The 27,015-nt window shown below is 41.3% G+C and overlaps 2 protein-coding genes across 4 annotated transcripts in view; one reads left to right on the top strand and one right to left on the bottom strand.

Moving 5' to 3' along the window:
• ARHGAP40 (Rho GTPase activating protein 40) overlaps positions 1–1,211 on the bottom strand; it is a 63,090-nt gene extending 61,879 nt beyond the window's left edge. The window contains exon 1 of one of the 2 annotated variants that reach the window (XM_083147718.1): positions 1,103–1,211. In XM_083147718.1, coding sequence (XP_083003844.1) covers positions 1,103–1,146 — 44 coding nt within the window. In that variant the 5' untranslated portion in view covers positions 1,147–1,211. Of the gene's footprint in view, positions 1–139; positions 602–1,102 lie in introns of those variants that run through there. The other variant, XM_083147719.1, reaches the window with a different exon arrangement.
• On the top strand, positions 146–23,030 carry ACTR5 (actin related protein 5). Of its 2 annotated transcripts, none has more exons than XM_083147722.1 (9): positions 146–618; positions 12,191–12,420; positions 12,588–12,757; positions 13,654–13,871; positions 18,386–18,547; positions 18,952–19,062; positions 19,153–19,292; positions 19,799–19,931; positions 22,564–23,030. In XM_083147722.1, exons 1-9 carry the CDS (start codon positions 265–267, stop codon positions 22,822–22,824), a joined length of 1,779 nt encoding a protein of 592 aa, XP_083003848.1. In that variant the 5' UTR covers positions 146–264; the 3' UTR covers positions 22,825–23,030. The 2 variants fall into 2 exon arrangements, with proteins under 2 accessions (XP_083003848.1, XP_083003849.1); XM_083147723.1 differs by lacking the exon at positions 146–618 and adding an exon at positions 737–760.
• Positions 23,031–27,015: the final 3,985 nt, after the last annotated feature.

The raw sequence follows: 27,015 nt of genomic DNA, 5'->3' as shown, positions 1-27,015 counted from the left end.
CCGCCTGTCGGCACATGTCGGCTCAAAAAAAAGTTGTCTTGTTCTGACCTTGCTCCTCCTCTCCCGCCCCCTCTCCCGCCCCCTCTCCTCCCCAGGTCCTTACGGCGAAGGGGAACTAGCTGCTACCCTAATGTCTCACCTAAGTGCAGCACTGCACTTCCGCAGACTCACTGAAACAGCGTCTGTTGCTAGGAACTCTTCTACCTCGGAATCCTGTTGCAAAAGCACCGGAGGATTGGTTTCCTAACGGACTGCATATCCAAAATGGCAGCGCCCAGGCCAGTGTGTAACGTATTCAGATTCCGGGATACCCGAGCGGTTCCAGATCCCGTACACACCCCAGTGGCGGAGGGACCGGCCGTGCTGGTGTTTGATAACGGCTCCTTCCAACTGCGAGCGGGATGGGCGGGACTGGGACCCAGTTTGCAATTGCGCTCAGTGGTGGCCCGAAGCCGCGGAGGGCCCCGCAGCCTGAGCCGGGTGGGGAATGACATACCGAGCCTGGAGCCGCTACGCTGGCTGCTCCGGACACCGTTCGATAGGAACCTGCCGGTGAATCTGGAGCTGCAGGAGCTCCTGTGTGATCACGTGTTCCAAAGACTAGGCGTGACGTCAGAGGTAACCCATTTACCACCACCAGCCCCCTAAAAAGTGAAGTGTGGTCCCCAGCATCAACTAAACATGCAGCACGTGTGGGGGTCACTGGCATAGAGAAGACAATTTGTGCGCATAACATCCAGCATGCAGGTGTATGGCTCTGGTAGTACAATTTAAATTATATAGAGAGCGCATTTACTTGTTTATTAGTATACACAAGCGTTGAAAGTTCACAGTAGAAATATATAGCTAAAGAGGATTCAACAAATAGTTTAATTATTCAAGAAAGTATCTAAAAACTGTGTGATCTAATCAGTTTTTGTTGGTTGAACTTACACAAATACTTACAAAAATTTACTCTGAGACACACATGAAGGGTTTAAACAAATGCAATTCCTATTGTTTTTAATAAAACACTGATGCAACAATGTTTCAGCTGTTAAGTCAGCATGCAAAAAAAAAAGTAATTTACTCAATTTTTTTTTCACTATGTAAAGTAAATTACCTGGCTGTGGCATATACTGTAAGAAGACCTTCTGACTTGTTCATTGTGTTGAGGGGCAGTTTCTTGCTAATTAAATCTTGAGAACATCAGTGTCAGGTGAGGTAACCTTAACTTTACAGTGTGTCTCTATTTATGATTGATTTATACAAATTGCAACCATTTTCCTGGAGGCCAAATCTGCACATGGCCCTATGCAAATAACCTAGCTTAAATGTTGTGGTCAAAATTGTGGAACAGTTGATCACCAAGTGGTAAGTAAATGGAGAAACAATTCAGTGAAATGTAGGACAGGACACTCCCCCATACATTTGTACCCCACTAATGGCAGCCATAAATATGACTGGTTTAAATTAATCTGGAGAAAGAGGTGCACTATAGTGAGTAAGTTATTTATGGCTAAATCTTAATTAATTACTCATTTACTGATCACACTCATTGATTGGTTCCTGTTGGAAACAGTGTGGGCCATGGGTCCTCAAACTGGTAAACTACAATTCCCAGCATGCCTTGCCACAGTTTTAACACTCCCTTATAGGAAAACTGTGGCAAGGCATGCTGGGATTTGTAGTTTCACCACATCTGGAGGGCCGCAGTTTGAGGACCCATGGTGTGGGCAGTCATATTGTGTTCAAAGTCCTTTTTATTTTTCTCCAGTTAGGTCCAAATCATATTTATATGTTTTGAGGTCCAAGACAACACATTTGCCATTGAAATTGGAAGAAGTATGGGAACTTTAAAGTGCTTACAGTGTTCCTAAATTATGACTACAAGGAATCAGTGTAGCTTTAAAGTAGTTACAAAGGATATGTGGCCAATAATACCTCTTTTAGACATAAGCAAAATCTTTGGATTTTTGGGAAGGGGAGGGCGGAGTGAATATCTTGGTTTACCATGGTCCAAAATTGACCTAATTTGGAGTGCAGCCAGGTAAGCCTCATCTGTCCAACCCTTTCCAAATTTGTAGAGGTACCAAAAAAAAAAAAAATGGGCCTCCTCTAGTTTAAGATGACGTCACAATGAATGCAAGTGGATATGGCTTATTTATGAAAGGTGGTGACCCTTCAGAAACCCATGTCAGAGCTGTGTATTTGCTAGGATTTATGTATTTAAAGGGATGTAAGGGTGAAGAAGTCACATAATAAGTATACTGTGACAAGGATCATGTGCATGGGGATTCAGATGAAGACTTTGATCTTTATTTTATAAAGCAGGTCACAACATACCAGATTAATTCCATAGACAAGCGTAGTTACAGGCAGCAACATACAGGTAATCACAGCATAAACAGACACTTGCAAATGCTTCAGTGGTCCCTATCATAGCCCACACCCTGGCCTATCATGTTGGCAACTAAGCCACCATCAAGAGCATTTGCACTCTGCCCTGTAAACACTTATATCAGGGGATCACAGGTGCTGCTGATTACACCCTTGGCATCTGCTTCTGTTCCAAAACCTGGTCCGAATCCTCCACATTCTTCTCATGAGGAGTGATGCTGTCTCTGCCACAATACCTTTCAGAGAGCTAGAAAATACCTATTTTACACCACCGCAAAAACCCGGGTTTTTTCCTCGTGAACCCGGGTCAGCAGCAGTGTAAAAGGGGTTAACCAGTGTCTCTTTACATGGGACTTCTAACCAGGTCTTGACCAGGGCAGGACCTGGGTAGAGGGCAGTGCAGGATCATCCAACCCGGCTCCCGTTTGTAGCAATGGGGGAAGCCCAACCTCCATACCGCAGCGTCCTGTGGTCAACATGGGGGTTGGGCGGGGAGCACACACAGCATCCGCTGCTGTCTGCTGTACTTAGGGTGACCAACTCATCCCTTTAATCCGGAACACATATTAATTACACAAGTTCTGTGGCTTGCTTTCACCTGGTTTTAAACTGCCACAGAACCTGTGTAATTAATATGTGTCCTGGATTAAAGGGATGAGTTGGTCACCCTAGCTGTACTCTGCAGACAGCAGCAGAGGCAGGGAGGAGGTGAATGGATACCTGTGTGTGGCATCCATTCACCTCATGGACAGGGGCTGGGGTAAGCCCAGCATCTTACCTGGGTGCTGGGCTTGCCCCCAGCACGGCGATCGGTGGGGTGATTGGCGATCTCGGCGCTTGGAGATTATGTAATTTCCAAGCGCTGCCCCCCATTAACTCTGCTGATAGGCACTGCAGTGTAAACAGTGCAAATACTGGATCCGCCCTGGCTTGGAACCGAGTTCCAAATACGGGGTCGGATCCGGGATTTGGGTGTAAAAGGGGTATTACATGCATACCTATGCATAGGCCCACTTCACATTGCCATGTACTCTGTCTAACTTTAGTGGTTTTGAAATCCTTTGGCTAAATAGAGAAATAAAAAAAACCTGCAGTTGTGGAGCTTCATTCAGTGCAACAAACAGAGCTTTCATAAGCACATTAAAACCATATAGGCACATTCATACGCTATTCATGCATCACAGGACTTGAATTAAAGTCATTAAAAGCACATGACAAGGAATGTATTTTTGTTTGCATGCATGCAGTGTTCTATTTGACTGTGTTGTGTAATACTGCGACCATACATATGTTGTTGAATGGATTTCTTGTTCCTATTATATTTCCCTCCTCTACATCATTGTGTAATATTTACCATTCTTATTTAAATGTTTTTCTCTCCTTTTAGAATTGAATCTCTCTATGTTAACATTAAATTGGTTATCTTTTCCACATATCTCTATTTGGGACCTTTAAAATAAATTTCAAGGGTTTTTTAGAACCGGGCACTTAGTAGCTACACATACAATGGGGAAATTTACTAACTGGGAATTTATTTCAGATGGGATGTTACTATGGGCAACCAGTCTGATACTGTATATCATATTCTAGAAGGTGCTAAATAAATAAGAAGTAGATTCTGATTGGTTGCCCATAGCAACATTCCATGTGAAATGGAACTCCCATCTTAGTGTATTTCCCAAAATATCTTCAACCTATATTGAATATAGATGCATGTGTGTGTGTGTGTGTATTCATTCTAGCACCCGCTATCTTTGAAAACCCATGCAGTTCCTGTTCACTGCCTGGGGTGTCGCTGTCTGCTGTGGTGTTTCTAGCACAGGTCTGGTTTGCATATCAGTGCTAATATACAGACCACACTGTGCTAGAAACACTACAGCAGACAGTGACACCTCAGGCAGGAAACAGGAACTGCATGGGCTGTCAAAGATAGCAGGTGCTAGAATGAACACTATATACAGGTTCCTGAGGTGGCACTCCAGGATTGGTGGGTCTTGCAGCCCATAATTATGAAATACAAAAGCTGGTGCCTTCCAGGAGAGTGCTGGCCGATGTCAGCACTCTAGTATTGTGGTGCGGCGGCACTCAGCAAAAAAGCAAGAGACAGCAGGCCGGGGTTGCCGACGTTTTAAAGCCGGCAGGCTTTTTTATCAAAGTGCTGGTGGTATCTATCTATCTATCAATCATAGAGGGAGAATAAATTAGTGTGGCAAGCATAGCAAGGCACCGGGCCCGCTGCGTGGTGAGCACAGCGACCCCGCAAGGGGGGGTGATCCAATGATCCAAGTGTCGCACACCCCCCGCCCCCCTTGTCGGGATTTCGGCGGTTGGGATTTTGACCGCCGGGATTTCGGATCAATCCCTTATGGAACACTTGTTCTCATTGCTTCTTTAGATTGTACCTGCTGGATCCAGGAATACCCTTAGGGTGGAGAACAAAGCTGCTGGGTTGTTAATCAAGCCTGAGTGCTTGGAAATGAAACAACGTGTAGGAGATTAGACTCTTGTGGTGCACATACAGCTGGGACTTGTAGTGCAAAGTAAATTTTTTGCACACTATTTATAGTTTGATATATATATATATATATAATGGAGAAAAGGGGGGTTTTCAGGGTGCGCTAAAGACCTTATACGATTGAATTGTACAATTCAAATGGCAGTAAAAAACTATTTATTAAAAGGTTGCTCACAGGAGTGTAGCAGTATATAAACAAGGTCCGATTACAGTTACTGTGAACCGATGGTATAACAACAATTTGTACAATTAGATAGTAGACGGATGTCCATAAACGTCAGTTAAGCCCAACGCGTTTCATCGTTCACACGACTTCCTCAGGGGCATGGTACAATACGATGGTCAAACTGTAAGTTACAATACATAAACAAATCAATATAGCATCCTTGATAAATAAAAACACTTTTTTCAATTTTTATAATTTTTTTTAAAAAAAGGTTAGCTGGAAAATTAAAATATGAAAGAGAAAGAGAGCGGCAGGTGTAGGATAGAAGGACAAAGATTATATTTGGAACAAATAGATCCTTTTGGATCACATACCAAAAAAAGGGTCGAACGCTAGGATACTCCTAGGAGGCACAATATTTTGGCTGTAGAGACTCGATGGGTATACAGAAATGGACGTGGTGTCCTACAATTGGAACCAATAGAATCCTCAATATAACATCAATTTGACCGAAGACACCAAAAAAAAGGGGCGGACCGATTTAAGAAGACAATACATACCACCAGCCGTAGTGCATATGAGTATGGAAATAAAATTCTTGATGTGCAAAAGGTATCTGATAATGGAAATGAAATGTATATCCAATTAGCTGAAGAGAATTTTTAGGCTACCAAACATACAGCTACAGGATGATTACTGCCGAGCTGGCATGAATTAGGTATAAACATATGACATCCAATCTTAAATGCCTGCTGGTCGATTTTACAGGTTCAAAACATAGGTATTATCCATTTAGTACAAAACTGTTACATTATACAATATGTCAATTGCATCGTGACTGAAATGGCCCAATATTGGCCATATACAAAAAAAGAAAGTGTCACTTGCTAATATTGAGCCGTGACTTCAAAGCTTAAGTTAATGAAGGGTTTAAGTGAACATACTTACTCAGTCTTCCAGTCAATGTAGAGTTTACTGCTAGGCTCCACACAAGTGAATGACTGGGAAAGAATGAACAGGGTATATATAGGGAGAGATTAAAACGTCACTTCCTGTATACCTGTATAGGGTTTGTGTTCAGTATACCCGTTTCTAAGCATCCTAAGTGCTTGTGAATAGCTATGGTGAAGTGTTATTATGGCGCCACATTGGGAGTGTTTAAAGACTAGTTAAATACTAAATAATAAGAGGAGAAATTAATAATTCATCAATTGGAACGCATGGTGGATTCCCCGTGCGTTCCAGTGATATCACTTCCGTCCGTGTACTGTAGGCACAAGGTGGGAGGAGTGAAATCCGTGTATGGGGATTGGCGTTGCTGATAACGTGCGGTGGAACGCAATATGCGTTCCAGCTATAGACGCTGACACCGTGAGGGATGTGGGCGTGGGATAGTGGGCGCCGTAATTATCGTATTTTGGAACGCAATATGCGTTCCAACTGTGGGCGCAGTGATCGCGAAGGGGGTGGACCTAGATATCGATGGCTTCCGCTGTTTATAGGAAGCGTGCAGTCCGGACATCCGGTCTGTGGAACGCATTGCGTTCCAACTATGTGTAAACCCTGTGCGTGTATGTGCAGTCTATTAAAGGGAAGTGTGTGTGGAAACGATAATCCTCAATGAACTAAATGATTATTACGTTAACTCATGATGTGTGATAGTTAGTGTGTGTTGTACAGAAAATGCGCAATAGGGAAAATAGCATAAAATATAGATGAACATATAGATATGTGTGAATATGTAAGGGAGTAGATCTAAATAAATATGAATAATAATAAAATAAAAATAAAAATAGATATAAAAATAAAAATATAAAAATGAAGATAAATAAAAATAAGAATGAGAATAAAAATAAATAAAAATAAATAAAAGTAAAAATGAAAATGAAAATTAAAACAATAAATATAAAAATAAATAAATTAAAAAAATAAAAATAAATCACCAAAAAATATATTAAATGAACAATGAGTAAAAAATGAATTCTAATCCTAATGGGATAAGAGGTGTGGTGTGTTGATAAACCTGGCTGAGAAGTTACAGCTCAATTTACACAAAAAAAGGTGAATAACATGAAAATAGGTACAGAATTTGTTAACATAAATACAGGTTAAGAAATGATTCAATGGAATGAGAATATTTGGGCATGTAGGGGTAATTGGAGAAAAAATGGGACCAACTGAACATGAGAATTTCTTTATCTACATATATAGAACCCTTTGGGGACTGAAAAAGAATGTATATAAAGAAAAGGACCCAGAAACCGCTAGAGAAAGGCCACAATGTCTATTCCCTCATTTAAGCCTTTAGGGGACAGAGTGTTGAGGGTATAAATCCAATAGCTCTCTTGTTGGATGAGTCTAAGACCCCTATCTCCGCCTCTTGGATTTTCTTTGACCTTTTCAAGAATGGTGAATTTGAAGTTGTCCTTTGTGACGGTCGAATTGTGTTTGTCCAGGAAATGTCTTGGTACACTATGGATGCATACTTTGTTTTTTATATTTCTCATATGTTCCTGTATCCGTATTTTGGCTTGCCAAATCGTTTTGCCAATGTACCGAAGGTTGCAGCTGCAGATAATCATGTAGATTACATGGTCGGAATTGCATGTTACGCAATCCTTAATGGTGTAAGTTCTTCCATTAGGCTGAGTGCAGGAGAATTTGGTTTTATCTATGAATTTACAACAAATGCATTTGTTGCATGGCAAAATGCCTGTTTTTTTCTCCAAAAAATTGGAGGTATTGGGTGTTTTTTGGTCTGTTGATTTTAGCCTACTCGGTGCAAGCAAGGTCTTAGAAACGGGTATACTGAACACAAACCCTATACAGGTATACAGGAAGTGACGTTTTAATCTCTCCCTATATATACCCTGTTCATTCTTTCCCAGTCATTCACTTGTGTGGAGCCTAGCAGTACACTCTACATTGACTGGAAGACTGAGTAAGTTTGTTCACTTAAACCCTTCATTAATTTAAGCTTTGAAGTCACGGCTCAATATTAGCAAGTGACACTTTCTTTTTTTGTATATGGCCAATATTGGGCCATTTCAGTCACGATGCAATTGACATATTGTATAATGTAACAGTTTTGTACTAAATGGATAATACCTATGTTTTGAACCTGTAAAATCGACCAGCAGGCATTTAAGATTGGATGTCATATGTTTATACCTAATTCATGCCAGCTCGGCAGTAATCATCCTGTAGCTGTATGTTTGGTAGCCTAAAAATTCTCTTCAGCTAATTGGATATACATTTCATTTCCATTATCAGATACCTTTTGCACATCAAGAATTTTATTTCCATACTCATATGCACTACGGCTGGTGGTATGTATTGTCTTCTTAAATCGGTCCCCCCCTTTTTTCTGGTGTCTTCGGTCAAATTGATGTTATATTGAGGATTCTATTGGTTCCAATTGTAGGACACCACGTCCATTTCTGTATACCCATCGAGTCTCTACAGCCAAAATATTGTGCCTCCTAGGAGTATCCTAGCGTTCGACCATTTTTTTGGTATGTGATCCAAAAGGATCTATTTGTTCCAAATATAATCTTTGTCCTTCTATCCTACACCTGCTGCTCTCTTTCTCTTTCATATTTTATTTTCCAGCTAACCTTTTTTTTTTTAAATTATAAAAATTGAAAAAAGTGTTTTTATTTATCAAGGATGCTATATTGATTTGTTTATGTATTGTAACTTACAGTTTGACCATCGTATTGTACCATGCCCCTGAGGAAGTCGTGTGAACGACGAAACGCGTTGGTCTTAACTGACGTTTATGGACATCCGTCTACTATCTAATTGTACAAATTGTTGTTATACCATCGGTTTACAGTAACTGTAATCGGACCTTGTTTATATACTGCTACGCTCCTGTGAGCAACCTTTTAATAAATTGTTTTTTACTGCCATTTGAATTGTACAGTTCAATCGTATAAGGTCTTTAGCGCACCCTGAAAACCCCCCTTTTCTCCATTTCTTTAACCGGGTCCCATCTAATAGGGGATCCTTTCAGGGTTGCAGCTCTTTCCATTACTCCCATTGAGCGCACTGTGTGGCCCCCCCTTTGCCATTTCCCATATATATATAATTAGTAAGCACGCTCGAAGCAAAAGCTTTGAAAGCTAGTCTGCTACCTTCTGTGTTTGTGCATGTGTGAGAGAGATGTACTTTCACTCTCTGCCAGCAGATGGCAGTGTTTCGGAGACTCACAGACACTAGTCTGTATATTATCACTATCATAATGTACTATCAGTTTGTTTTATTAAGGCAAAACAATATTTTGTTAATCTAATTTTAGATGTAAGTAACCAGCTTACCACTGTGGTTTCCGATCTGTAATAAAATGCTTATTTAGTACAATTATTAATTATTTAGAGTCCTTTTTCCAGTGTTTAAGGCAGTCTTGCTTTATCTGGGCCAGATTCCAAAATGAATTACTCTCTAGACAACGTATTTAAATTCCTCTATTTTTACTTTCTACAGTGACGTACAATTATATGGCTCTGAGCATTATTTATTAATTAACAGATATTTATAGGCGCTCATATTCCTCAGCGTTTGACAGAGAATATTTCAGTCAGTCACATCAGTCCCTGTACCACTGAAGTTTAAAATCTATACTCCATATCACATGGACATACATGTTACACAATATGGTTACATTTTGTTTGCAAGCAGTATGATTTTGCAGTGTGTGTGTGAGATTCAGAGCAGAAGAAACCCATTCAAACAGAGAGAACATACAAATGCCACACAGATAGTACATTTGGCAGAAATTGAACTCATGACCTTAGGGTTGTGAGGCAGAAAAAGTGGCCATACACTACAGTGACAAGTCCCAGCAGTATATGGCCATCCAATCCCCCTTGAACCAACTGGGATCTTCCCGGGCGGCAGGATCGCATTTGATACTTCGATTTTGGTCTTTCTGCATGTTATGTATCAAATGCGATTCGGAGGTTGGGTGTGCAGGCAGATCCGACCTTGGATCCAGTGCGCAGAGGGCCGTGCCTCTGATCGGATCCAATGTCAAACACGTGATGTGAGCCGATTTAACCCAATTTCTCCGCCCTTTATGCCGGAATCGGGTAAAATCGGCCCATAGTGCATAAGTGTATAGTGTTCACTCAAGGGTTTTTTTTAGGGCAGGGTGCTGACCACCGGGCAGGGCACTTTTTTCAATCGGGAAGGCACATTTTATATTAGAAATTTACAGTACAAAAAGAAACCATATATAAAAGAATTGCACACTGCACTAGGATTATGCCCATTAAACATTGTCATACTCTGCTATTACCATTACATATACTGTCGTAATGACAATTACACATTATGGCACACACAGTAATGCATTTAGAAAGAAGAAGAAGAAAGACTCTCTTTTTTTGTCGGGGCTCTTTAGTCAAGATTACATTACGCTATCCTTAAGTATTGATATAGTATGGCTTTGTATGGTTCAAGAACGTAAGGCAGGGTGCAGCAAAGATTCAACTTAACAGGAGCCTTTCCTAAGTTAAGATGGGTACTAGTATAACAGTATTTTCGGGACTGGGAAAGTGCCCTGATTTAACGGAAGTGTGTTAAGATTTAACTTTTAAAGATACATTTAAAATAAATACTAGACAGACAAATACACATAGGCACACATAGAAATTGCTAACAACAATAATGCATAACACTTCTTATGTAGGTACACTGTATAGTTTGGAAGCGATACTTGAAATCTTGATTGACTGTTAATAAATAAATAAATAAATAAATAAATAATGTGTGCACTTGGTCTCCGGCAAGAGAGAGGTAATGATTAGTTTCAAAGACCAGCTACCACACAGTCTATGTCAGAGAAACAGTGTGTCTGGCAGGATTTGTTTCTACAATGTTTCAAAATTGCTCAATACAATAAACCATCCAATATTTGAAATCATGCCATGTTGTCAAAAGGTTGGGCTAAAGTGTGCAGGGTAGAATTTTCCCTGCCACACTGCAGCACGCTCACCCGCCATACCTACAATAGCCCACCACAATCACGTTGATGGCAGCTGGTAAAACGTGGAGAATACACTAGAAGAGAAGGATGACCTCTCAGATAATCTATGTAAAACTCCCACCTTTACTGATGGTATAATAAGTCGGGCAGCAGCTGCTCTCTGAAGGGATATACAAGAGGTTTTTCTATCCCTTATATCATCCCTAAGACGTGATCTTCCACAATACCTAAAGAGCCCACTTTACACACAGTGGCAGCTGGCAAATTTTGGGGGGTCCTGCTAAATGGGAAAGGTGACTTCCCTGTAAACTTACCAGGCAACCCATATATGCTATAGGTATATAAAATCGGTTTGAGACCACTCATTTGGGCCAATTGGGAGACTTTAATCTACACTTTATCTCTCTTTCTTTTTTTCCCCCCTATCTTCTCTCTCCTTCCTTGCTCAATCTATTTCTCTCCACAGGGAAGGGGGGGGGGGGATTTATTACCTACATTGCCTACTGATAAATTACTTTGCAAAATAATCCTTTTTTGGCATTTATCTCCTACCACTCATAGGAACTGTCAAAACAATATATATGCAAATAATTCCTTTAGCACTAACTGCTGCGGTATACAACTGGCGTATATTGAACGCCACTATCTAAAATTATACTTTTACGCTATTATACCATTATTTTTCACTGGTTATTCCTCAAATAATCACACTTGTTTAGATCTACATACGGTTGTTATATAGCGATATATAACAATGTTTTGTGCTCTCCAACCTTTTGACAAGATGGCAGGATTTCAAATATTGGATGGATTATTGTATTGAGCAATTTTGAAATATTGTAGAAACAAATCCTGCCAGACACACTGTTTCTCTGACATAGACTGTGTGATAGCTGGTCTTTGAAACTAAGCATTACCTCTCTCTTGCTGGAGACCAAGTGCACGAATTAACAGTCAATCAAGATTTCAAGTATTGCTTCCAAACTATACAGTGTACCTACATAAGAAGTGTTATGCATTATTGCTGTTAGCAATTTCTACCTTGCTATTCCTTTATCCCTTTATTTTGTGTAAATACATTTTGTGAGTCTTAACTTGGGGGAAGCTTGATGACTAATGAGTTTATTTTTCTGACCAGGGCTGTGTTGATTACCCCCTTGTGTTTACTGAAGCACCGTGCACCCCTCTTCATATAAGGCAGATGATGTCTGAACTATTGTTCGAGTGCTACCAAGTGCCCAAAGTGTCATTTGGAATAGATGGTCTGTACAGCTTTTATCACAACAAAAAAGATGAGTTTCCCACCAGTGGGCTTGTTGTGTCATCTGGATACCACTGTACACATATACTTCCCTTTCTGAATGGCAGGTGAGTTCACAGTCCAATCCGTGTTTATAAAAAATAGCTAACAGAAGTTAGCAGGAGCGCTCACTTAAATGCACCGTAATGTCCAGTGGTTATAGCCACCCTGATGGATTAAAGAGAGAGTAGGTGTTAAGTGTATGAGTGATGTCCTGAGAGTGCCCTTTATATAGGTTGGATGCCAAGAACTGCAAACGCATGAACCTTGGAGGCTTCCAGTCTGTGACCTATCTCCATCGCCTGCTGCAGCTGAAGTATCCTGGACATCAATCAGCTATTACGCTGAGCCGCATGGAGGAGATCTTGCACGAGCACTGCTATGTTCCGGATGATTATATGGAAGGTGATTCTCTTAATAAACTATATACGTTAGAAGCTTTCATAGTGTCCCTTAACGACACTGGCAAATTGTGTTCTTTATACCCATACAGGTGTGTCCTAATACCATATGTCATGTGGCATGAGAAGCCTGGTGTGAGTGACCCACCAGGTCCAGTGCAACTCTCCTAGTGCCAGACGTCCATTTTTTTTTTAAACCTAGATAAGTAGACAATGAGTGTTACATAACAGCACAAAGACTTGAGTAGGTGGCTTTCAAGATGGTATGGTAGGTGTAAAATAGAGCATGCATTCACAGTACAAGGAATTATTCTAAACCATATAGGCCAAACAGAGATTCTGAGGAATCTATGTAAATGAAAGCCATAAACAAAACATAGGGATCTCACAGGGGAATTTATCATAAGTCATAGTAATAAATAATATCAGTAATCTCAAATCTAAAAATCTAAGCTGGTGCATCTAAGCTATTCAGCTTAGATGCACCAAGTCTATGACTATGTATAGTCTGTATAAGAAGCACAACAGAACTTGACAAGAATAAAAAAGCCATGGCTGCTGCATTATAGCGCTTAGTATAAGATTTAGTGACCAAGATTTAGAGAGTGCTGTCTTCATTTTGACTGCACTGATCATGAATTCTGTCCTTCCCACTAGAAAAGCCGGAAGGCTAGATTTGCCGCCCCTTGTTGTTCTTTCATCCTAGGTTTTCCAGACCATGCCCGAAAGGTACAAATTAAGACTATATCAACACAAGAGTGGCCACTTTATTTGTCTGCAGTTCTTCTGTACTATATGATAATAAACACAATGATTTGTGATGCCATTTAATAGTAGAAATGACTGCCTGTTGAAAACCATGTTCTTAATCCCCATAAAAATGTGTTGTATCTATCACAGAGCTCAAAAAGTGGCGGTGCCCAGATTACTATGAGCAGAATGTGCACAAGATGCAGTTGCCGTTTTCCTCGAAGCTTCTGGGCACAGCTGTGCCATCAGAGGAGAAGCAGGAGCGCAGGCAGCAGCAGCTTAGACGCCTTCAGGAACTGAATGCACGACGTAGGGAAGAGAAGCTTCACCAGGACCAGGAACGACTGGACAGACTGCTCTATGTGCAGGTACTGTAAGGAACAACTAGGCTACCATCCTATTGCCATATAGCAGTGTTTTCCAACCACCTTTAATCTGGTTGACAATCTTGCAGTCAACAGTAGTAAAGCCCCATACACACTACACGGCTGTGGCCGATATAGTTAACCACTAACAATGTCAACCAACGATACCATTCAGTTACATTACCGGGACCCGCTGAACATTCAGGCCATTTGGCTATATTGCCATATTTACCTGCATGTACAGTAGATATCACTTATCATTAAGGACATGCAATATTGAGTGTTCACAATAGAGGATATTGTGAACAATATGGCCAAGAAGACCCTTTGTAGTGTGTGTGTGGCTTAACACAACCTTCTGCCAAGTAAATGGCAGCGAATGCTGACAGTCACGTATTGATAGAAGAGAATAATCAGAAATGTCAGTATCCTCTCAGCCAAACGCAAACATTTTGCATGTGATTTAGTGGCAATGAGAGGGGTTCTTTCATTTGAGCACTAATTTTATTTTTGATCACACATCTCTCTCGGCATGGTAAACAGAAAGTGTATCAGAACTGTTGGTTGTTCTGTGTGTGGGTCGCCATACTTGTCCTGGTTCCCCCGTTAAATCTAAATCCATCAGCTCTAGTTATCTGTGGCACATTCATTTTAGTGAGGTGTTCTACATTTAGCACATAACCCAATATAAATGTAAAGGTAATAGGAATTATGGGCAAAGTATTGAACAAAGGGCCTGTATTTTCTCCTGCTGCATCTCACTTCTGTAGATAGAGATCCTTTCACTTTTGGTACTGCACAATGAAGTTACACAGTATGTAAGTGCTGAAATTGATCAAACAGTATTCAAATGGTTTGGGGCATATTGGGGGGTATTCAATCCAGGATTCCAGCTGTCGGAACACCCGACAGTCAAAATCCCAGGCTGTTTTTGTCCGATCCAACAGTAACTCAGCAGTCGGAATTCAATGTTCTGGCTGTCGTATGTCGGTAGCGAAAGCAGACGTGAATTCAACAATTCGTCGCTGTTTCCGACAAAACTGATCCAGCTGCCTTCAATACTGTCAGCAACTGCAGCATTGAATATGCGAGTGCCGCTATTTCAACCGGCAGAAATTGTTGCACATATTGAATACCCCACAAACATGCGTTTGACATTTTACTTGCATTTTAAATGCCTATGGATAATGTCCCTTATGCTATAAATTTGAAATGCGAATTTCATCTTTCACATCCTCCTCTACTTACACACAATTCGGCAGGCAAATAAAAGACTATATAGACCTGTACACACAGGGCAATTTAAGACATTATCTCTGGCTAAATGGTTGCTGAGCAACCATATCGTCATTGTTTTATTTTTATTTTTTTTTGTGTTGTGGGCGATAAATCGCTAGGAGCAAGCTCCAGCTGTTAATGGTCGCTGTGCACCAGCGAACAGAGATTTCTAGCCAGAATGAGGTAAAGACAGAATTGCTTGCAATTTTTCTCAGTATATAAAACAAAAGGGATGGTCCACAGTAAAATTGCAAGGCCTGGCGGGATTTGTTTTCCTCACAATGGGCCTTATTCTAGTTCACTCTTTCTGACCAAATCCTTCTTAAGGCCCATACACAATTGAAGATTTTCATTTCAAAAGACTTTGCCAAAATCTTTGAAAGATATATCTGTCACCAAAATAGTGCGTACACACTGAACTATTTTCCTAAAGAGCGAGAGATTTTCAGGAGGAGAAAGACTTTGCTGAAAATCTTTCATATAAAAGGCTATTTACATAATGGGCGGGGTTTGTATTCCAAGGGTGGGAGCAGCGGCCATTTTATTCAGTGCATTTCTGTTCTTGGGGCCTGATTCAGAACTGATCGCTGGGCTGTGTATATTCGGAGCCAAGCAAACAGGTAAAATCCCGAAACGCCATTGGCAGCGCAGTAAAAGTACTGTAGTTTCAAGAGCCTGGAGTGACGTTATTTCTTCCATAATTGTGTGTGTATGTGTAATATATATATATATATATATATATATATATATATATGTAGAGGTGTAGGCCTGGCACTCCTCCAGCAGTACAGATAACCCAGGTGCCTTCAGGAACAGAAGTACAGGATAGTGAAGAGACAACAGCGGCACTCTGGGGATTTTTTAAAAAAATATATTTTCAGCAAAAAAGCTTCCAACGTTTCGGGGTATGTGACACCCCTTTGTCAAGGTTATACGTGCAAGGTTTGCACGTATAACCTTGACAAAGGGGTGTCACATACCCCGAAACGTTGGAAGCTTTTTTGCTGAAAATATATTTTTTCAAAAAATCCCCAGAGTGCCGCTGTTGTCTCTTCACTATCATATATATATATATATATATATATATATATATATATATATATATATATATATATATATATATATATATATATATATGTGTGTGTGGGTAGTGGAGCCATTAATATATACATTGCTGGCATGTGCCAGCAATGTCTATATTATTACTGACCAATATATAAATATTCATTGGTGGGTAGTGGTGCCAGTAGTATATACATTGCTGGCATGTGCCAGCAATGTCTATATTATTACTGGCCAATATATAAATATTCATTGGTGGGTAGTGGTGCCAGTAATATAGACATTGCTGGCATGTGCCAGCAATGTCTATATTACCGGCTAATAACATTGGTGGCCAGTGTACAGTTATATGCTCCGTTTGGAGCAAGTCGGAGTGAGCAGGGCGGGTAGAAGCCGGGAGGGGCGGGGCGTCAGTTGACTCAGTCTGTGGCCGGGCGAGAGCAGCTGCAGCCTGGAGAACTATGGAGCCAGGTAGACGAGCGGGGCGGTGCTTCAGCGGCGGTGAGTATGATCTGCAGCCGGCGGGGGAGCAGGGGGAGGGAGCGGGGCGGTCAGCTGGGCTGAAAGCGTATCATCTTTCAGCCCGCGCTGCGTACACACCTGGCGATGATGGCTGAAAAACCAGCCATCATCGCTAGATGTGCTGGTAAAACCAGCAGACTGCCCACCTCGCTGGCGATGATGCGGGAGCGCGCATCATCGCCAGTCGGCAGTCGGGGGTGCATACACACCAGGCGACTTTCAGGTGAAAATCCCTCAAAACGGCTGTTTTGAGCGATTTTCAGCTGAAAGTCGTCGAGTGTGTATGGGCCTTTAGATGGACAAAACCATGTGCACTGCAGGGGGGCAGCTGTAAAATGTGCAGAGATAATTAGATTTGGGTGAGTTATTTAGTTTCAGTGCAGGGTAAATACTGGCTGCTTTATTTTTACACTGCAATATAGATCTCACTTTGAAGTAAAACCCCACCCAAATCAAATTCTCTCTGCACAAGTAACATCTGCCCCACCTGCAGTGCACATGGTTTTGTCCATCTAAGAAGGATTTTGTCAGAGTGAACTAGAATAAGGCCCAATATGTAGAAAGTCTTCTGTCCCCATATTCCCCTTCTGGCCCGTCACCTCCCCGCTCTGCATATAAACGTGTGCTAGCAGTGCAGCATTTCTGGCACACATCTACGGACTGTATCGGTTGCGATACATCGCGGGTGCTTAAAAGCACACAAAATGTTCTGCTGGCGGCTAACTCTGATCCAATGTGCACAGGGCCACACAATGGATCGGAGTGGATACGATTTGGGGCGCTTTCTTGGCCCGATTCAAAAGAATCGGGTGATATCGGGCACAAATCATCACATAGTGTATGGAGGGCCTTATGTCACCTATCATCTATACCAGGCATGTCCAACCTGTGGCCCTCCAGATGTTGTGAGTCTACACATCCCAACATGTCTTGCCATAGTTTTGCTATTAGGGAATGCTAAAACTATGGCAATGCATGCTGGAATGTGCAGTTTCACAACAGCTGAAGGGCCACAGGTTGGACATGCCTGATCTATACCCTCATCTCTTCTCACCTGTGTTCTTTAATCTCTACCAATGACAACTTCCCCTGGTAGCATGCTGATAACTCCTCTATTTGCCTACATCTCAGCTTTATTATGTACTAATAATTGTGTTGCTAATTGTTACCTGTGCTATGCTTTAGTTCTTCAGCTACTGTTATGTTTAGTACTGTGTACCCTGTATTGTTCTAATGTGTGCTATTTGTACAGCACTGCGAACCACTTGTGGCGGCTTATAAATAAAATGTAGTAATTCTTTCATTCTCTCTACCAGTAAAGAGTATTTATCCTTGGTGGAAACTTCACATGAGTTTTCATGGTTTACAACTAAATCAGTGTTTGTAGTAGCAATTAAGTCTGTCCATAGAGTAGTACAACTATGGGATAGATATTCTTGTTCTCACTCATTAAGAATGTTTTATTTATTTTAATTTAATTCAATTATAAGTCTAGTTTGTAGTTATTTTTAGGTACTTAAAGTAATGGCTCTACCATGTTTAACTTTTTGTTAGATTTAAGCCGTTGCTATGCTACGAGCCCCTTTCGGAATGTGTTCATTTCAACATCTTCTCAATGTGCCCTAATCTAACTCCAGTGCCTCCTTTTACAATAGGAACTTCTTGAGGATGGACAAGTGGAGCAATTCCACAAAGCCCTGGTGGAACTGAATATGGACTCTGCTGAGGAGCTGCAGTCTTACATTCACAAGTTAAATATAGCTATTGAGCAGGGACGGCAGCGAGTGCTGGGCGATACAATAGATGGAAAACCACAGGTGGGTCATTTTCACATTAGTCTACACATACAATAAGAATGCATTGGGTGAAGTTTTAAGTGCTCGATATCTTTATTGGGTTTAAGAAAAAAGAAACCCACAGAGATCCGATAGCTCAAAAACAAAATGGATGCATTATACAAAGTAATGTCAATACAATAATTAATTGCAGATAAACCGTATGAGGTGTAAAGAACTGAGAAGTAAAGAAAAATAAGGAGTTAAACAAATCAAAGGGGAAAAAAAGATGAGCGAAGAGTATGGGGTAATAAGGGATAGTATCTATGTGTCCCAAGAATGACATGGGGTGGAGAAGAGGAAGAGACTAAGTGGAAGTTTCTCCACATTATATGGAAATGTCTGATGCCATCCAAATCCAGCTTAAAATTTGTATTCGTCATTAGACACCAGAAACTATGGGAGGGGAACAAGAAGATATGGAAGGGATTTCAGAGCTGGAACCTCTTTATTCTGAAGAGCAAATGGATCTTGAGAAGCCTACGCCAAATGTTCAGGTACAAAGTGTTATGGTACAAAACGAATCTACATGTGTGTCTTTTTCTTAAATATTCGATTTAAATCAAGCCTTTTTTATTTATTGACAGGCCATGTTTAACATTGCAGAATACCACCAGATGTACCTGGGCACTGAGAGGATTCGCGTGCCCGAAGTCTTGTTTCAGCCATCACTGATTGGAGAAGACCAGGCTGGCCTGGCTGAGACAATGCAATATATATTGGACAGGTAAGTGTTATTCTTTTTGGCTAAGATTTGGAAATATACTGAATCCCATACTGGCCTACCTTTTAAAGTTTACTTCCTGGGGGAAGAACATAAAAGGAGATGCTGCTTTCACCTTATGGGGGTAAGGCTGGACTGTCAGTCAATAGGCCCCACTTCTTATTGCAGAGATTTGTGGGTCTGCCGTGGGGGGACAGAACTAAATTACACAAATTTAGAATATTAAGCCCCACCCCCTCCATACAGCACCACAATTCCTGATCAAATCTCCTCATCCTGCCCACTACGCTAGGAAGCGAGCAGAATGCAGGTGATCTTGCCACTCTTTCGTGAGTGTGGGACTGCCTGAAAAATCCTGACTCTCCAGACACTTGCAGGAGAGCAGGCAAATATGCTGTATGCTAATTATTGTTATTAATCAGAAGTTGCTGACAAAGTGAATGCAAATTGTGTTTGTTGGGTCTGTTTAGAGGTACTCTGTTCATTGCTTTTACGTTTTTCTTTCTTAGGTACCCACAGGAAGTGCAGCAGGAACTAGTACAAAATGTCTTTTTAACAGGAGGCAATGTGATGTACCCTGGAATACAGGCCCGGATGGAAAAGGAACTGCTGCAGATGAGACCATTTGGGTCAACTTTTCGTGTATGTTACTTTGCAAGCTTAAGCCCTTCTTTTGTTTTGCATTCTCCAAGTCTTGGGGTACAGTGCATCTGGAAACTATTCACAGTGCTTTACCTTTTCCACTTTTTGTTATGTTAAATTCATTTTTTTCCCCTCAAAATTCTACATACAATACCCCATAATGATAAAGTGAAAAAAGTTTTTGGGAGATTTCTGCAAATTCAAATAAAAACACCAAGCAATCACATGTACATAAGTATTCACTTTCCACGGATTATCCTTGAGATGTTCCTACAGCTTAATTGGAGTACACCTGTGGTAAAGTCAGTTGATTGGGTGTGATTTGAAAAGGCACACACCTGTCTATACAAGGTCCCATACTTGACAATGCATGTCAGAGCACAAGCCAAGCATGAAGTCAAAGGAATTGTCTATAGACCTCGGAGATGGGATAGTCTCAAGGCACAAATCTAGGGGAGGGTATAGAAAAATATCTGCTGCTTGCTTTGAAGGTCCCAATGAGCACAGTGATCTCCATCATCTATAAATGGAAAAAGTTTGGAACCACCAGGATTCTTCCTAGAGCTGGCCTGCCATCTAAATTTAGCAATTGGGGGAGAAGAGCACTAGTCAGGGAGGTGACGAAGAACCTGATGGTCACTCTGTCAGAGCTACAGCATTCCTGTGTGGAGAAAGGAGAACCTTCCAGAAGGACAACCAACTCTGCAGCCATCCACCAATCAGGCCTATATGGTAGAGTGGCCAGATGGAAGCCACTCCTAAGTAAAAAGTACATGGCAGCCCACCTGGAGTTTTACTAAATGCGCTTGAAGGACGTTCAGACCATGAGAAACAAAATTCTCTAGTCTGATGAGACAAATATTGAACTCTTTGGTGTGAATGCCAGGCATCATGTTTGGAGGAAACCCAGGCACTGCTCATCACCAGGCCAATCCCATCCCTACAGTGAAGCATGTTGGTGGCAGCATCATGCTGTGGGGTTGATTTACAGTGGAAAGAACTGGGAGACTAGTCAGGATAGAGGGAAAAGATGAATGTACAGAGACACCCTGGCTGAAAAACTGCTCCAGTGCGCTCTTGACCTCAGACTGGGGCAATGGTTCATCTTTCAGCAGGAAAAATGACCGTAAGCACACATCCAAGATATCAAAGGAGTGGCTTCAGGACAACTCTGAATGTCCTTGAGTGGCCCAGCCAGAGCCGAGACTTTAATCCAATTAAACATCTCTGGAGAGATCTGAAAATGGCTGTGCATCAACGCTTCCCATCCAACCTGATGGAGGTGGAGAGGTGCTGCAAAGAGGAATGGGTGAAACTGGCCAAAGATAGGTGTGCCAAGCTTGTGGCATCATATTCAGAAAGATTTGAGGTTGTAATTGCTGCCAAAGGGGGCATCAACAAAGTATTGAGCAAAGGCTGTGAATACTTATGTACATGTGATGTCTTAAGGTGTGTACACACGGTCGACATGTCGTGCAATGCAAGTCCCGATGCGATCTGGAGAGGAGAGGTCAGTCAGCAACAGCTTCCCCCCGCCGCCCCCCATGCATATATCAGAGGCCCCCCGCTCTCCTCTATACAGCGGACTGGGTCACTGCGCTTCAGCCATGCAGCCCCAGGAGAAGCGGCCGCCGGAGCTATGTGAGTAAAGGCACAAAAACTATATAGTGCAGATCTGCACTATATAGTCTTGCCTGACCTCACTATGTCGCTGCCTATTTGTGCTCACTCTGGAGCGTGCATCAGCAGCGCATCGGGCTCGTTAGCCCTAAAAAGTACACAATCGGCATGCGATATGGCTTCCGATGTGCACTATATCTGCAACATCGGAAGCCATATCGTGCCCATGTCTACACACCATTAGTTTTTTATTTTTAATACATTTGGAAACATTTCCAAAACTTTTTTTATGTTGTCATTATGGGTTATGGTGTGTAGAATTTTAAGGGGAAAAAAATCACTAATTCCATTTTGGAATAAGGATGTAACATCACAAAATGTGGAAAAAGTGAAGCGCTGTGAATACTTTCAGGATGCTTTGTATATTCACGGTCAATTTGTGTTGAATTTCGAATTATGAAAATCTGTCTGAATCGATATTATGTTTTAATCGGCTAAAAAACTTTTGGCTTTTAAAATGTGTGCTTTAGCCCCTGAAACATTATCTATTTAGATTTTCCATCTATTTAAATTCCAATAAGAAATATATAAAAAGATTGAAATCAAACTTCACTAAAATAACCCCTAGTTCTAAACGTCTAATATATTTTAATGATTTGGACAGATAGCGAGCTATGGTTGTCTGCAATTACATGAGCTCCTATTTACCAATTTCAAAATGTCACCTGTGCTTTTTTCGAGGACCATTGTCCCATGCGCCAGCTTTAATCTATTTGCTCACAGCACCAGATCCAGGGACAGGCACCCCTCGCTGACTGGGTCTGGGACTGGAGTCCCAACAGTCGCCCTCCCCCTGTTGGCAGTCCTGCCTGTTGTTTTGCTAGGGAATGCCTCCTAGTATATACAACTTTAGAGGTTGGCATTGTATTTTTCTTTAATTATTATTTCTGCTCAAAACAAACTGTGTGTGTTCTATATCATCTTTATAAGTATGTCCAATTTGCTTCCACAGGTTTACCAGGCCACCCATCCTGTTCTTGACTCTTGGCATGGTGCCTCTGACTGGGCTCTTCAAAACCTGGAGGGTGATGAGGGTTGGATAAACCGTAAGGACTATGAGGAAATGGGAGGAGAGTATTTGAAGGAGCATGTTGCATCCAATCTCTACACTTCCATCCGCCTACCCAAACCTGCTCCACGTAGTGCAGCAGCTCCTACTAGTCAGGAGAGCGAAAGTGTTCCACAGACCATCTCTGGTGCTGCTCCATTATAGGGGAACAAGGCTGTGCATTATTCAGAGATCTGGATTTATATACAGATACAGTTACTCCACCATTTACAAGATATGCATTAGGGAATATATGCAGTGTTAGAATGATGTGTAATTTTCAAAAAGGCCAGTTAGATATTGGACATTTCAGAGAAATTAGTTTTTTGTATGTATATTTATTTTTATAATAAAACTGGAAACAATCTAAAGTCAGGACAGTATCACTATTACATTCAAGATTTACCGCATAATCCTAATGTGTGCAGGAACCTCTTCTGTCCATGTGTTGGTTAAATGATACTTCAGGTAAATCCCTCATGGCGTAAATTATCTGAATAGCTTCTTGTTCACAAGTACAGTATGTGGCTGCCAGACTTCTTGTTTGCACAGGGTTGTGGGAAACTAATATTTGTAGGGGCAAAATATGCGTGCCCATTAAAAAGGCCTACTCCTCTATCCATGTACATATTTGGTACTTACACCTCCTTACTCTTGGAGATGTGAAACTGGGGTTAAAATGGACATCTAAATGCAGACCTTCACAGAGATCCATATACTGTATGCCTGATGGTAGCTGTATCACTAGCAAGTGAACAAGGCTGGTGTAAATATACACATTCGTGATAAGGAATCACCAGCACTAGGCACAGGCACTTCTAACAGATGAGCAGATGTATTAAGCCTAGTAAAGTGATAAAGTGAAGGGTGACAATGCGCCAGCCAATCAGTTGTTTTAAAATGACAGTTAGCAGCTCATTGGCTGGTGCGTTATCACCTTCCACTTTATCACCGCTTTATCACTTTACCAGGCTTAATAAATCTGCCCCTAAATCTGGTTTTATCTGTGAAGCTGTTACCCATATTAAATCATTTGAGAAGGAAGATTATACCTGCTCTATTATCATTATTCTATTTAGAACAAACTTTTTTCACTGTCAAAACAAATGTTAAAAAAAAATAATGTTCTGCTTATAACCTGGTTGGGTCTCAGTATATCTGGGTGTAAGGTAAAGGTAGGGCAGAATTGGATGTAAATAAGTTATTTGTGTGCTTGAGGCTTTTTCCAGCTTACAGTATTTCTCCCACGTGCGTATCTAACTCCACATGAGCTGCTGTACAATTACATATTTCTATACAATATTACTTTATAATCAGCCAGCTGTTAAATCAGAACTCATCAACTTTATTTTGTTCAACGCACCTCCATGAGGATATGAACATGTCATACTCATGTGAAAGTAGGTAAATTATTCCTATGGGAGAGTTTAATAGCCCCCCTCCAAAAGAAACAAAAACTTGGTTGAGATTAAATACCCCCCCCCCCCCAATATGGCGTTGTAAGAACACAAATCTAAAATAGTGCTATAATAACAATAAATTACAAATTCATTTGATGTTTAAGAAAATCGCTATATTAAAAACAGATAAGTCATATATAGATTGCTAGACAACAATTACATGCACTTGATTTATATAAGCAATTATCTCACCGAGGGTGGGATGTTCCAACCACTTGTGGTACATTCTGCCACCTATCACATACTAACTTAATAGTAACGCAAAGGGCAGCTCTCCCAATAAGAACTGCACTTAGTGATGCGCTCTTGTATCAAGACTTCTGGTTTATGACCATGGTAGTCCCGCTGTGTATGTGCAGAGTGTTGCAGGCAGATACAGTGCATGCTGGGAGGAATCCAGTCAGTTCCCACACATACTGTTGTGGAAAGAAGCCCTTAAGCTCCTTGTTCATGGAGCTTGATTGGAAATAGGCACTTTGTGGTTACCTTTGGGCGATGTGGACCACGATGGTAGTGTGTCTCCCAGATCTTATTCGTAAGGCTCTCAGCAGGTCCCAATTGGGGTGCGTGGGTGCGCTCTACCCTACAGTGTTTGGTTGTGGGAAGCAGCTACACCGGCCAGCGACCCGAGTGTGAGCCGCTGAACACTGCGGCGGGTGGAAGCGTCCTCTCTGTGCGTGCGTCCTCTCTATTTGGTGCGTGCACGCTCCTGCCGTGTGCCGCCGGGATGACAAGTGTCTGTCCGGAGTGCGGGAGCTGCTGCGTGTCCGGAGTGCGGATCTCGGATCACTTTAGTCTGAGACGCCTTTAAATTTTAGGCGGTCTGCTGGATCCAGCTCGTAACAAAGACACCTCCCGGCGCCGGGGACTGGTGTAACCCTGTGCTGCCCGGAGTAACCCACTCTTGCTATGAGCTTGTTTATCTTCGCACCTCCAGAACCAGGTTGTAATACTTAAAACATTCCAGATGAGATAGCAAAGGAAAACAGAAAGAATGTCGCTATGTGGCGCACCAAGGAGAATTAACAATAAAATATAACTTTTATTATTTGCATACTTAAAAAGCGAAATAAAACACAAACATATAACATATACACACAGACGTGGTTAAAATGGGATATTTCTTTCCCTATAACGTGGGACCCCAATGTCTTTGTATTTCATTCAATAAAGCAATCATATAATGCAGGTGGGTGTTTTAGGTATGCGTTCTATACTGGTGGCGGCAACTTTTTATCTATGGAAAGAATTTCTCTAGCCTTTATTCCCTGTTTTAGTGATCGCCAAGCTTAAATAAAGCTATTCTGTGGGTACAGGCTAAGTATGAAGTGGGTGGCACACTTTCTCATCTAGAAACCTGTGTGTGTTGTGTAACAGGTTAGTTCTAGTCCTTATATATCGCACTCGTGGACAAGTTATTATGAAAAATCGGCTAAGTGACTGGGATCACTCTGGGTACGGTGCCAAACGTACAATGGTCCTTCAGAACTCAGGTTTCGTACCGCGTGTATATAGCAATCTCCAGTGACGGAGGTTGCAGCGGTGTATGTAGTATTGCCGGTACCAGCCCAGATGCCGCTCACGGTCTTGCGTCCCTCCTCTTGAAGTGTAACTCCGGAATGCCGGAGAACAGCCGAATAAGAGGCGCCTACCATTCTTTACTAAATATACTCTACTGTGCGACTGGTTTTCCTTTCTTTTGTGCATTCCAGATGAGAGCCCGTCAGCCCCATTTTCTGGGCATACCGAGTCCAGTGGCCGTGTCCTTGGACATAACTTTACTGGTCCTGGATGCATGATATCAAAGCCATTCTGAGTAAATCAAAGTAAACATTGAACTGGAATTTTCTTACCTCCTTTTAGGGCAACGTTTACAGGGATGTGTTTGTCTCCCTGATTGATAAATCTCCATTTCCCCTGTTTTAACTTTTTTTGGCATGAACAAATAATTATATGATCATTTCCTGGTTCATGTAGGGTAACAATAGATGTGTCATATTCTCCTAAATGTTCAGCATGCTGGCATAAATATGCGGTACATCCGGGCTTAATCTGCAGTTAGGAATGTTTTTATATTTAGCTGTATATGACTAAGTACATATTGGCACTGGATTTAAAGGTGTGTTTGCCTGCGATTCGAACCCGATCCGATCGGGATCTGAATTGAACGGCAAGCGAAACACATTCGACTTGCACAGATCTGTACTATATAGTCTTGCCTGCACAGTCTATTTTACTGTTCGATTTTCAGTAAACGGGATCAAATCGGCATTTAATGAGGCTGAAAACCATTCGATTTCGACTACATAGTCAAAATCGAACACACAATCTCACCCTGTATAAGCATTAGTGTTCAGCTCTTACTTCATAGTACTAATAAACACATATCAAAATATGTCCAAGGGTGGACTTTCAAAGGAATAAAGATTGTGTCCAAAATATAATTTTGTTCTTTTTATGTGTTCTGTGAATGGTGAATGTTTCAAATGGAATAGACTGGGAAAACATAGGCTACAGCGATGAGTGGAAAACCGTACAGCATACAATGCTAAAAAGCAAAGTAAGGTCCCTTATGAGTTGGATTGCAGGTATTATAATGGCATTTTCATATTGCATCCAGAAAATGAATAGTCTATTGTATACTCCCAATTTTTTCATAAATAATAGTAGTTTCTGTGATATTTATCATGAAAATCAATGTATAACTGACTGGTCTGTGTATTCCTACCTTTGTTTGAGACTTCTTCCTAAACCAAGCATGTCCAAACTATGGCCCTCCAGATGTTGTGAAACTACAAGTCCCATCATGCCTTGCCACAGTTTTGCGATTAGGGAATGCTAAACTATGGCAAGGCATGCTGGGATGTGCAGTTTCATAATAGCTGGAGGGCCATAG

This window comes from Crinia signifera, chromosome 6 (genome assembly GCF_055691185.1).
Source record: "Crinia signifera chromosome 6, ASM5569118v1, whole genome shotgun sequence".
Classification (NCBI taxonomy): Eukaryota; Metazoa; Chordata; class Amphibia; order Anura; family Myobatrachidae; genus Crinia; species Crinia signifera.
Note: the sequence above shows the minus strand (reverse complement) of the source record. Positions and strands in the feature narration are given on the sequence as shown.